Source organism: Argiope bruennichi, chromosome 9, assembly GCF_947563725.1.
Source record: "Argiope bruennichi chromosome 9, qqArgBrue1.1, whole genome shotgun sequence".
In the NCBI taxonomy this organism is placed as follows: domain Eukaryota; kingdom Metazoa; phylum Arthropoda; class Arachnida; order Araneae; family Araneidae; genus Argiope; species Argiope bruennichi.
Window position 1 is genome coordinate 109,950,234 of NC_079159.1, and position 14,069 is coordinate 109,964,302.

Consider the following 14,069-nt stretch of genomic DNA (forward strand, 5'->3'; position numbering starts at 1 on the left):
TGCCAGTGCTGGAGAGAGGAGCAAATCATTTCGCCTTCGAAATCGGACTCCCAGGAGTTAACCATGTGTGATTCCACGAGCCGGGATTAACTTCTTCATATGCGATTAATCACATCGAGAAGTCTAAGACTTGGTACGTGCGACTGCCATGCGAAGTGATTTGCCGTTATTTTGTCAGCAAATGTGTTGTTTAACTGTGTAACATCAGCGGGTAAATCTTCCTTAACGGTTGTTCTAAAGACCATCATTTTTATTTTCTCAAGAGATGAAATTCCATTGTTTGGAATGCTGTTACGACATGTTTGAGTGAAAACTAACGAAATTGACTAAGAACATTCATTATATTTGAGACTGGATTTTCCTTTAAAGCTAGTGAATAATAGATACCCGAGTTTCTCTGACAAGTGATGAAACGATGTTCTAAAGCTATACATGCAGTTAGTTCTGAGGAAGAATAATACAAAAACATAAAGCAAGATATTGCATTGTTGAACATCTTCAGAACAGATTGCGTTTTGAAAGTAATTCAAATTTTAGATTTGAATCGAATTTCAATGCGCACTTGCGCTGACATGTACGCGGTATAACTGATTCAGATGTCAATTATTCTGAGACAGTCGACAGGCATTTCATACCATTGTTATGCAAAACGATTGTATGTTTCTGTCCACATGAAAAGTCTGCTTTAAAATTTATTACTACGTTTTACAAAATAAAAAGTCAACAAACTTTTTACCATTTGAATTTCTATATATTTTTCAATGAAAAATATTTGAAGTTAAAAGATTTTATTCAAATTTCGATTGAAAATGCAACAAGAAAAAAGTTGCGTCATTCCTGTGTGAAAATTTTAGTCATTTTTTCTTCTCTCTACTGAAACCTTGAAAATATAAGAAAAATCGTGATTGTGTAGTTCATTCCATTAAACAAAAGAAAAATTTCATGAGCAATTTTTTTTTAAATTTTTAATAACATTTATCTTATTTGAAAACTATAATCTTCATATAGACATTTAAGAACTTTAAAAAACTTTACTTATCTGGAATTATTATTCCAAACGATGTTATTCGCGTTGCCACATTTGACGTCATGCTTTTGTAAACTTTGAAATGACAATCATCAAGTTCGATCAACCAGAAAAGAGGTTACAGGGTAAAAGAACAACCAATATTTCTGATTCAGAAACCAAAGAATCATAGAATCATTCTAAATATTTGTTAAACTAAAAACAGGAAGAGAACGAAAAACCGCGTGGTGCCAACGTCCACCTCGAAGTCCCTCCGATTCCGCAAGCCGACAATCGAAGTTCTTTATTGACTCAGGTTGCAGCTCACTATATCTAAGGCAGATAACGCGCATTAGTATGTTGTCGCATTTGGAATTGTGACTCATTTTACGGAAGACAGAAAAGCATGAAAGAAGAAGAAGAAATAAAAGAATTAGAAGACGAGGTATGTACAATTGTTCCGATTTTATATTTTGCCATTCTGTGTAGGTCTTTAGTTTCTTTGTTTCAGTATCCCAAAACCGTGCTAGTGAGTTATTTTCCGCTTTTTTGTCTGTAATTGCGTGAGAGGTATTGATTACATCATGAAAAATGAAGTTTGTATGAAGATCAATAAACAGAAAGTGTGTGTCTACCTGAAGATCTGTTTCAGCGATTGTCGGTTATTCGGTCCAATATTGTTTAAGGCGATTTTGTCTGGCACATTCGGACACAATCCTTAAAATTTTCGTAAATCATTGCAAAAAGATTTGTTTTTTAATTCGAACTCTTGTTCAGAATTCAGAATATTGTAATATGATATTGCTTTGAATTATATTCATCTATCTTCGTTTTATTTTTATAAATTTGCTATTAACTATGAAGTACAGATGACGAACTCGAGGAAAAAATGTGTTTAATATCATCGTTGTAAATCCCGCTACTAAAACCATCAATAGTATTGTTGTAAAAGATGTATAAAATTATTTTTTTAATTTATTAAATTCGAAAGAATATACAGAAATAAGCTGGGTATGACTAAACAATTTTTTTTAATTTTTAATTGGTCTAAAAATAATTTTTGTTCAATAAAATAATCTGAAATTTCGATTAGTTAATTAAAATCAAAATCAAAATTCTTTCTTGGTAAGAACTTACTACACAAGCAGTAACTACGTATTAAAGTTAGCAGTTGTAAATCGAAAGGTCTGCTCTACGGCATGTATCCAATTATCTTCTCGTCTTGCAAGCCGCAAAATAAAAATGAAAAAAATATATAGATAATATACAAACCTATAAGAAATATTATATTAAAATTATTTCATGTTTTCCTTATAGCATCAAAAATACTTAAAATAATTCCAATTCGCTAGACTCCATTTTAAAATACAATTTAAATCTGAAACTCATAAGTAATGTGCAATGAATGCTTAAATAATGAGTAATGAGTTCCTTAAATTATAAGTAATGAGATCCTTAAATAATGAATCTGAGATTCATAAATTGGTGATTGACCTAATTGCGAAAGCTTGATTTAGATTTCGTCTACCTCGTTATTTTCGAATTAAAAATGCATTACAAAGAAAACAGGAGGCATGTAAGTATCATTTTGTCTAATAATGATGCCTTAGATCGACGTTACTTCGTTGCTTATTAGTTTAAATGATGAAACTTGAATTAAAGAGCCATTAAAAAGCAAAACAATAGTTTCGAAGTTTTCAAATAGTTGTAGCTTTAGAGCATCATAATATTAAGAAGTATTAAATCCCAGTCTACGCGTTAAAACCGTACTGGAAACAAACTTTCTAGTCATATCGTAGAAGTATTCATCTCTCTCTCTCTCTCTCTCTCTCAAAAACTGTAAAAAAAAAATGGTTAACAACATTTACCTTGCATATCCAATGCTCGCAATTTTAAAGGTAATGGTTTGAGTAACATATAGACTACTTTTTATTATCTGTATATAAATTCTCTTATATATTCATATGATTAATTTCTGTATGTCTTATAAGTATATCTAGTTTATATTTAATGATTTTCCAGTAGAAAAAAATTATAAAAAATAATTAAATATATTAAAACTTTAAATGTCTTAATTTATTAATAATCAGATTCTATGCAATGGATTGAAGTAATCCTTTCCCTAAAAAAAATCGTGTCACAATTTTAAAAAATTAAGTTATTTGTTCCTACTTCAAGTAACTGAAATATTCTAACTTTCCGTTTCTTTTAAATAGATTTAAGAACTTTCAAAATTATACATTGTATAAGTTCTGTTCCAAAATATTTCTGGTATTCGTGTTATTATTAAATTGACTGTTTTCAACATACATAAGTGAAAGTTACGGTTGAATCGATAGTCTGTTTTGACACAACTGATTGCGCCCATTGGACTCGAGTCCTCGCTTGGGCAAGCAAGAATCAGGTTGTAAATGCGTCACTTTCTTTTACTGCAGGGTTGTTTTGAAATTTTGAATAATTTCAACTGGCTGTTGATCAACATTGGTAAAGTTCCATTTGGAAATAACACATGAGTAAGAACTTTGCTATTATGTGGCTCTTATTTCTTCTAGTAATGGAGTTATTAACTATTAAAATATTTAAAAAGATGATGCTGGTCAAATTAGTAAAATTTTAGTTCCACCCATTCTGTACACTTTTCTAAAATATATTTTAAATATTTTCTAATAGGGGTACAAAAATATCAATTTGAAATATATTGCAAAAGCATACACCTTGAAAGCGGTCACATGGTTGAATTGTTGAAAGTCGCACTAGATTGTTATAAAACATTTTCAGTTAATTGATTCGTTTAAGATATTTTCCATGTTAATGCCATGATTATCTATGGGATACAGAAAATTATAAAAAAAATATTTCTGATAAGGCAAGGTCGTAGAGAAAAATTATTTTCTTTTTTAATTCCACTCAAATCAAATTTATAAAATCCACATCATAAGAATATTTTCTGTTTCTATAAAACACCTGCGATAACAAATGAATATGGACAAGATCCTTTTCCATTAAATATGAAGAATGGCTCATCAAATTACTTTGCAACATTTTCTGCATTTCAAAGTAAGTAATCTTCAAACACTTCGCTCTCGAGATTTTCATGAGTCTCCATGCTTTTAACCTCTCTGAGACCTAAAAACCATTTTGCGTATGATGATATGTCTATCTGAAAACAAAAATTAACCATAATGAGTTCGGATTATAGATGATATTATAACTTTATATTACTTGAAAACCCGTGGGCACAGACGAAAAAAAAATCATAATTACCGACAGATTAAAGCTGAAAGAATTCGAATTAGTCAAATTTTATTGTATCAAACTTTCCATAAAGGCCTTGTCAGGATTATTTATTTTACACTTCAATAACCCCGAGAATTTTTTAAACATACTTAAATACAATTTTCTTTAATGTTGACACGTTGGAATGCTGTTAATATTTTCCATGAAAGTGACGGGAATTTCCCTGATTAAATTTCCGAATTTTGTTACAGAATGGCTTTTATTGTTCATTATACTATTTTTGTAGCTGATGTCTGAAACACCCTTAATGATGAAAGTTAATCAAATGCAACGTAACCTTCAGATGAATCATCATTCTTAATGAAATGCATCCTAGCCCTCAGAGGTATCATAAAACACAATGCAATCTTGGAGTCTAAACAGCCACTCAAACAAAGCGTTTCTTCGTATAAAACCAGTATTGCCCATGTCCATTGTTTACGCTAATGAACGACGCAGTCGCATACATCGATTAACCGGATGCAAAGTACTGTTTCCTAAACATAAAGTTTAACCGGCGATTATTACTTTAATGGAATGTTTAAAAGTCGATACAGCTGCAGCTGCTTTTTATTCTTCCTGTGAATAATTTTCTTGCAGCTGGGTGAATGAACTCTCTTCTGTATGCACACATGTTGCTGATTTACTCAAAGGCTTTGGGAGTTGGAGGGGGAGCAGGATTTTTTAATTAGTCATTCGTTGAAAATGCTTGACATGCGTGACAGAGAATTATTTTTGTGTTCAGCGAAAAAACTGCACCGATGTTATGTAAAATTAAATCATTAAAGTGTGTGCAACATTGAATATAATGATTAAAATAGATGAGCCACAGCTCCCAAGCTGTTCAGCAAACGTAACACTAAGTTACGAAATATTTAATGAAAATTTCTTAGCTTGCTTTTTAAAATTCCTAATTATACTTTATTAATATTAATTGATCGTAACATTTGCTAATAACCGTTTTCTAATCGTATTGCATAGATGTCCCATTTCTTCATGAATTGCAACTAATATTTCAAGAATCGATAATAAAATATTATCTAAAATCCTACAAAGTATTCTATTGCTGTTTCGGAAAAAAGAATTGGAACTGAAAAAGTATTTGAAGATTTTAACTCTTTAAAAAAAAATCTTTGATTTACTCCATAGATATACAAGCAATACCTAACTATATGCATACGGAGATAATCGAGAACCAATATTATACGCATTTGTACTCAAAATTCAATGAAGTTTAGATGCTTGAATTTTATAACTAAATGTCAATCGTTTTGAAGCCACTGGAAAATGGTATATAAGACTATTTCAGTGCTTGTAAATACTTATCAGTGCTAGCAATGCTAGAATAATTTACGAAAAAAATTCTCTTGCCAAATCAACGATTATTGATATTCAACTTGAATCAGTTTTGAAAGTAAATCACTGCGAACAAAACATCCCTTGAAATGGAAAATATAAAATGAGATTTTTTTAATATTGTATTCATGCATTTAATATTGTGCATGCATTTCTGTTATTAAAAAAGAATATATTTTGCTTTTTTTTTGGGGGGGGGATCCACATAAAGTAAACTTCGTATATTTGATTAATGCTAGTATATGAATATGTCACAAGCTAATTTAAAAATACGAAGAAGGAAAAATTATGAATAATTTTTATGAAATTTGAGCGATTTTTGATTTAAACCTCCAAGTGCTAATTCCGTGATATCCGATGCCTTTGAAATCAATTACTTCATGCAGAAGCTCGTGATTTTCGAAGACGAACATTTATATTTTACTATCGTAGCTCTGAATTGCATAAAGTTGTTATTAATTAACATATAAATAACCGTTTAGTTAAAAAATGTTTGTGATTTTTAAAAAATTTGTCACTTAGAATATTGCTTGATTAGAGTATGATCTGTATCATATCCTTGTAAAACAAATAAAAGCGCAAACAAATTAACCCTGAAAATATCATGAGATTTTGGCGTTTTCATGCAGTTTGTTGGGAACGAGATGACATATAATATTTTAGTTTCTCAGTTGGCAATACCTATTTTAAATGGGTTTATTTTTGAGAAAAATAAAGAGATGTTTTAATACCTTTCAGTCTAATTTAATACTTACAAAGTTAACACAGTTGCCCACTTTTCCTGTTTGATAATCAGATTCTATATTGAAATTCTAAAATAATATCTCTATATGCTAATTTTAAAACAGTTTGTCACGAGCTGTGTTTCCATTATTTAATCGAAGAATGTTGACGAAGCGCCATCATTATTCTAAAACATATGCCGCGTTTTACTTGATTGATAAAATATATGACACAGACAGAATATATGCACCGTCAGTTTTGCTAAATTTTATCATTTCATTTATAGCAAATGAAAATTACATTTTAAATTTGTATTTGACTGGAAATAGAAGGCATTTTTAATGATCATAAAGTGAACATTTGAAATGCTATCACGTACTGATCGAGAAATCGGTTCCTGCTCTTCCGTTATTGAGCTAGATAATGATATATATGCTTGAGACTCCATTCAAAAGTCCTATTCACTTTACATGCAGATACAATAATTGAAATGCATGAAGTGTTGACCGTAAATACTTTCACAGGCTAAACAATAGACCGGACAATTTCATGAATTGCTTTTTTTTTTTTTACTCTTTTAAATATTCATAGAGATGCGAACAATATGTTTACCCGTGAGTGCGTTTATCACAAATGGAGCATCTGGATTAATAGAATGATAATCGAGTTCAGGAATATTTATCGTAAGTCATTTATCATCGGAATCAGAACATTATTTAAAAAACAAAATTTTAAAGTGATTGGAACTTCTTGTCCGAAATATAGTTGTATGATAATGATTTAAACTTATGCACTCGTTTTTATTTCAAATTTTGTTGCTTTGTTATATCTGTGCGAATAATAAGGTGTGTGTGTGTGTGTGTGTGTGTGTTGGCGCTTTAAAACTCAACGATTGTGCCCGCAGATATTGTGCTAATCCTTCATAGAACTTAATATTTACGTAGGTGAATTTCTGGCATGTTTAAAATGGCACTGACATACAATAGTTACGAAATATTAGCAAATATAGTCCTGGCATAGGGGTAGCGCGTCTTCCCCGTGATCTGAGCGTTCCGGGTTCGAGTCCCGGTTTGGGCATGGTTGTTCTTCTGTTGTTTTATCTGTGAGATGTGTGAATGTGCCCTCCTGTAAAAAGGGGTTGTGAAAGCGAATGAATGATGCGTGAGTGGCAAAGTCGTACTCTTGGCCCTAGTTGGCGCTGCTATAAAAAATAAGAGACGTTCCCCTCAGGCTTAAATCGCTGTCTTCGTAACAGCGGGCTTGTCAGTGGCAAGTGCCATAAGAAACAAACAAACGAAATATTATCATTTTTCATGAATTTAGCACTTTTATTGAATCTATCGTGTGATCCTCAACGAGTTTTGATGATAAATCCCTGGCATGAGGCATCTAAAAATCGAATTTTGTTTCAGAAGCGTATTTTTTTAAGCTGATTGAAACTAAAATCGGCACAGAACTACAACAGTAGTTCGTAAAGTCGTGTACGCATCCCCCCCCCCAATCGATTGAAACCAAAATTTGGCACAGAACTATAACTGTAGTCACAAAATCGCATGCCACATTTGATATATTTAAGTGATTGCATTTTTAGCTATATGCTTCCGAGAGTACAAACTAACGGACTTTCAATCCTTTGTTAGATTTGACTCAAACTTTAATCTACAACGTAGACGTTAAATCTGTGGATAGAATTTTGTCCATCTAGTTCTTTTCATTTTATAGTTATAGTGGGAAATATAGTTTCATTTTATAGTGGGACGACATAACTGATTTAACTTTCTTTGGGGAAAATTAACGACGATTTTAAGGTGTAATGGGGTTTCGTATTCACAATTCTGTGCTTGCTACCGAAGTCCGGATTTTTTCTTTAGTTTCTTTTGAAATGTTTGATGTATTGTAAAATAAGTTCATTTCACATTAATAAACTAAAAGATGTCAGTTACGATTCCCCCCCCCCAAAAAAAAAAGACGATTGTTGCATTATAAAGCCTTTAACGAATTTGGTATTTGTTTTAGAAAGAGGAAAAAGATAAATAACACAACAATAATTTCACATTTATGGTGATAACTCCAAAACTCCAGGAAATCCTTAACTCCTAAAACAATTGCTAATGTTTTAGAAATTGAAAAAAAAAAAAAAAAAAAAGACACTTCATAATCTTGTACAAAATCTAAGCGAAACAGTAGCAATCCTTTTCCTACGTTTTCGACATCAGCCTTATCTTCGCGACTTCGGAAAAACGGCGTTTTGGCCGAAATCTCTGCGTAAAAGAATGAAAACCTCCTTGAAGGGGCGGCCATAAAAAACAAACCACAATGGACAGTTACTCTCACGTCAGTGATTCATTTGATTGAGCTGCGGAAAGTGGTGGAAAGGCATTCACTTTTTTTCTTAACCCTCCAAATCAAAACAAACAGCGCGCGATCTTCCTTTTACGTAAGATGGAACGACAATAATGGAGGATAATCTGAGGCTATCAGGAACTTCCTTCAAAAATTTCTAAAAATTACGTCTGCTTGTTTCTCAACCTTTTCTTTCTTTTTCGTTTCGATACTTTGCAAAAAAAACGAAACGTTTATCTTAAGATGTACCGATTGGAACGGGAGAAAGTTTTTGAACTTTTTAATATCATGTTGTTCTTAGGTTGGCATTCTTTCTATAAATCAATATGAACAGAATGCAATGTTTTCTAGAGGTAGACCGTTGAACTTTGAGCTACCGAATTTGGTACAGACATACTTTGGAGGGTATAAACATGCATCTCATTATGCATTTACATATTTATAAAATTTTATATTAAATGGCATTTAAATTAACTGACAATACGCAAAATGCTAATATTTTTTCATTATGACTTCTGAAAATATTATAGCATAAAAAGAATTTGGTCAAGTCTTAGTTTTTTTAATTAAATAATAATTATATATTTGTATGTTATTATTTTTGTTACGGCCCGCCGCCCAATTTATTATCTAGTTTTGTTGCGTCAATACTTCAGTCATTTAAACATATATTAATGTTTGATTTTATTAATTTTTGGCATACTAATTTTTCTCTAGAAATCAAAAAGGTAAAGTCCTTTTTTTTTTTCTAACATTTTCAAACAAAAGATACAGGAAAAAGCAGAAATTTTAAAATTTTTTAACTTATTTTGTGTATCAAAGCGCTGTTGCAAAAAATATTCAATTTAAATCAATTCAGTTATCGTATCTATTGTTCATCGATTTATGTTTTGTTCAAAGACGAGCAGTACGTAGGATGACGTAAAAGATTTTTTCAATTTAATACTTTTCACCATGCATATAAATCATAAAAAATAAATGTATTATTAATACCCAATATATGCATTAAATGAATGATTTTTTCACTTTTATGTTAACTAATTTTAAAATTTAATTATTTTTTCAATGTCGTATAACACTATAAAAATACTAACTGAAAAAACTTAAAAGTTATTGATTTCAAATAGATTTGAATTAGTAGCATTAAATTTTAATAAAAAATGCTTATTAAAATTTCGATTATTATTATTATTTACTTTTATAACATTTTACTATTATTACTTTTAAAACGCCTAATTTATTTTCATTTTGCACCTACCATTTGATAACCTAAAATAGCAATCTTTGAATTCTGACAGTTAAAAAAAATTATCGGTGTATATTGCTACACAAATTTGTAAAAAGTATTATTCCAATACTTTAAATTGAAATAATCTTAGAGAAGAAGCCAAATAGTTTTCACGTTCCAGCAGAAGTATATAAATTAATTGCGTTGCCATTTCAGAATTAATAATAAATTAAATTAATTAGAATAGTAATTTAAAATCCTTGCAATGAGAGATGAAACTTTGTTAAAAATATTGTTCCTAATTGATTATGAATTCTTTTAATTTCCTGACGGAAAAAATTATGAATTCGGAGAGAATATACAATCTTGTTTGCAGTAATTTTTGTTTATGTAAGCAAGTCTGCAAGCACTGTTCTGAATTATAATTTTCAACAAATGAATGCCCTCATCTTTATTGCTATTTTAAAATAAATGCTGAGCGTAAAATGGTATGATATGTTGAAAATATGTTTAATCATAATGATCATTTTTTGTAAGATTTTAATTTTCTTTTCAAGGTTCGATAATCGTAACCATAATTTGCGGATGTTAATTCTAATGACATCTCGCTTTTCGTTTGTACGTCATCCGCAAATACTTATTGTGAAAAGAATTTTTAAGTAGATAAATTTTAAAACTCTCACGGAAAGTTTAAAGTTTGGACGTGATTTTATTTTTACCTAGCTTCCCTCAAGAGATTTGAAGAATGAATGAATGATCTCTGAAAGCATTTCTGAACATTCTAGTTGAATGTTTGTTTTTCACCAAATATAGTTTCAGTGCGCATGTTAACCGGGACAAAATGGTTTCTTCTGTATTTTGGATGAGTTGTCTGCATCCCTTTAAATGGCCAGATAATGAAACAAAATTTAAATATGTCCTTCCTTAGCAGAAACCGTGTCTTTTATATGTCGTGACAATGGTTGTCAAAGTGTCCAACTCTATGCCCTGAGGAGCCTTGACTTCCTCTTAAACACACCGCAAGATTTTATTTGAGAAGCTAGAACCAAGAGGAATTTAATTTTATTTACCATTTTTTATTTGTCCGTAATTTGTTAAGAAACATACGAAAGTCGCTGTAGAAAGAAAATATGGGTAGCTGCACCCTGTTTCATTCTAACATCTGAGGAATTGTGAATAAGTTGAAAATCTCATTCATCCCACCGATTATTATGTTTACTTCATAAATAAATTCTGGAGTAATCTAAAATATATTCTAACTATTTTTCATTCACCTGACCAAGTTATTGGCATATTTTATTTGTTTTTTACATAACCAGATAATTGGCTATTTTGTAAGAAGTACTCATTGGGTCTATATAGTGTCTCTTGAGTGTTTACAATCATGCAAAGTATTGCCTTTGGTCATTTGCAAAAATTTGGGAACCACGGCGCTATGGCATTGATCAACGCGATATATATTTATTTTCTCTCTGTTATTATATTTTATAGTATTCCGAGAAAGGAATCATTTTCATTTAAGAGCGAGACCTAATTGAAAATATTTAATCCAATCAGCTAAAAGCTGGCTCTGCCGAAGAGTATCAATGGGTGATATATCAAATATCTAAATTCATATAATATAATTTGCACTTACTTTTTGCCTAATTCTTATGTTTTAGTCTTCACATACACAGCAAGCAATCGGTTTTTTTTATAAAAATGAAATTTTACTTTAAGAGTTCTGAACGGAATTTTGTAAAATTATTATTAGAAATCATTTTAATATAATAACGTTCATAGAGTGGTATTCTATTAATTGCTACATCTATGATATGACATGCATGATGAAAATATTTTTCAAAACGCTTCGACAAGATGAACCGTTGAACCTGGAATACTACTATATGGGTTACAGATGATTTTTAAAAAATAATTTTGAAGAATTCAATTGGCTTTTAATTAAAAATTCATCGAAATTATAATATTTTTTCTCAATAACTAATTGAGACGTTATCGCACAAATACCAATTTCATTTCTATTTAATTTTGTCATTAATTTTAATAAATTTTTAAATATTTTTAAATGTATCTTATAGTAGTCTTTTTTATCATAATAACGGCACTCATACAAAAGTGCATATGTTTATATTACTGGACAAATATTTATATTAATTATATCTTTGCCCCCTTAATCTGTTAAATATATCTTTATATTAAATATATCCCTGTCTCATAATTTGGGACAATTATAAAAATGAGATAAAGTTAGACGAGTCAAGCCAAAGACGTTATTATTCTATTATATTTTGAACTGAAGATTAGCATACATCCTCCTTTAAATTTTTTTTCCATTATTTTTTAATTTCTCGTATACGAAGTATATAGGAAGTATTGTAATCGTCCAAACATTCGAACTTGAAATTTTGACGAATCTCCGCGTTTTAGATCTTCCTCGGGTCAAAAAACGCATTTTTAGAATGTACTATTTATGAGTATTATGTTTGTTTATGAACACGATAATTTAAAAATGGTTTGAACTAAATAGATGAAATCTGGCATGGGGACTTACGACCATATTACAGATTTTTATCAAATTCTGAAATTCATTCGGAAGAAGTCCGTCTCTCTGGCTTTTCGAATACAAGTGAATTCGATAACTACAACACACGTAAAGAGCCAGATAGATGAAATTTGGTACACAGGTAATAACACCTAAAATATAGATTCTTGTCAAATTTTGAATGAAATCTATACAAGGGTTAAACGTTTATTGATCTGTGCTTACCCATACATATAAATGCAGTGACTTAAATCAATGAAATTCGGAGTGTGATCTGATCTTCTTACTAAAAGGATAATTCCATGTAAAATTTTGTTTTTAATCGTCGGAAACAACCCATGACGTCAAATCGTCTTCGCCCGATCGATTCAATAACAATTCTAGATTCAAGCAAAACTCTATATTTCATAGCTATTGTTCACCAGTGTCATGCGAAGCATTCACGGCCATAAACATATCCACAAGTTTGTGCAGGAAGGAATAGGATAAGACCTTTGTTGGAGAATATGTGAGAAAGTTTCGGGGAGACTATTTCCTACGAAATCAAACATGTGTGTAGGAGGAGGAGGAGGCGGAGGAGGAAGAGGCAGACAGAAAGAATTTATTTTTGTCAAGCCCTATAATTCTAGCCTTCATTCAAAGACTCTCCCCAACTTGTTGTAATCGAAGTTCCATGTGATGGAGTTAGATTTTGTTTTCCTTCTGTCTTTTTCTGTTCTGGCATGGCACAGATTTCTGAGAATTTTGTTACATCCAAAAAATTATTCTGTGCCCGTGACAATTCTGTTTGGATGGAATTGTAATGTTAGTTAATGTAATATAATGGAAAATATATTAAAATAACCAGGATACAATATGTTATTTTCCTATTTTAAACACACATTTTCATTGTTGCTCGATTTTTACGACGATTAAATTCAATGTAATTTTTTTTTTTTGACTGGCAAAAACTAAATATAAAAGGAGAACTTAACCCCCCCCCCATTACCTTTATTTATTGCCTTTTATGTTTAATAAATCAGCTGATTGAAATCTTCCAAAGATTTCTAATTAAAGTAATCGGTATAAAAGTTAAACTACAAGTAAAAATAATTTAACTAGAATCGGGTCTTTTTCTTATATCTTAAAACTGACAGAAAATATTTCTGGCACTTTAGAATGTGCATCATATATTAAATACAGAAACTCTCCTTCTTTTTTTGGAAAATGAGCGCTCGCAAGTAGTAAATATAGTTGTCGTTAAAAAGTTTAACATGGAGATTTTGATTAATCTTCCCGTTTTAGACTTCAATAAGTATAGAAAAACCATTTTTCTTATTAATCCACTCCATCTGCTTGTGAATCTGATGGCACAAAAATGGAATGAGCTAAATGAATGGAATTTGAAACGCCATCAAATGTAGAATCATTTGATATGTTTATCAAATTCTTGAAGAAATCCGTCGATGGGAAATCTAAATTTGTCTGAGTTTGCAGCCCCCCCCCTTTTTTCCCCAATATGGTAACAATATCTATTATATAATCTCGCAACAAAATCTGTAGCATTGGGTCGAGTTAAAAAATATCTACTCCTCTTTAATCTGCGTCATTTTGGC

At 30.6% G+C, this 14,069-nt stretch overlaps 1 protein-coding gene across 3 annotated transcripts in view; it reads left to right on the forward strand.

The window, feature by feature from the left end:
- The window catches only part of LOC129984002 (rhophilin-2-like), a 134,972-nt gene that overhangs the window by 49,870 nt on the left and 71,033 nt on the right, over positions 1-14,069 (forward strand). Inside the window, exon 1 of one of the 3 annotated variants that reach the window (XM_056093750.1) lies at positions 1,330-1,451. The exons of the other annotated variants lie outside the window; for them this stretch is intronic. Within the exon in view, the coding sequence (XP_055949725.1) occupies positions 1,413-1,451 (39 nt within the window). The 5' untranslated portion in view covers positions 1,330-1,412. Of the gene's footprint in view, positions 1-1,329; positions 1,452-14,069 lie in introns of those variants that run through there. 3 annotated transcript variants of the gene reach the window in all.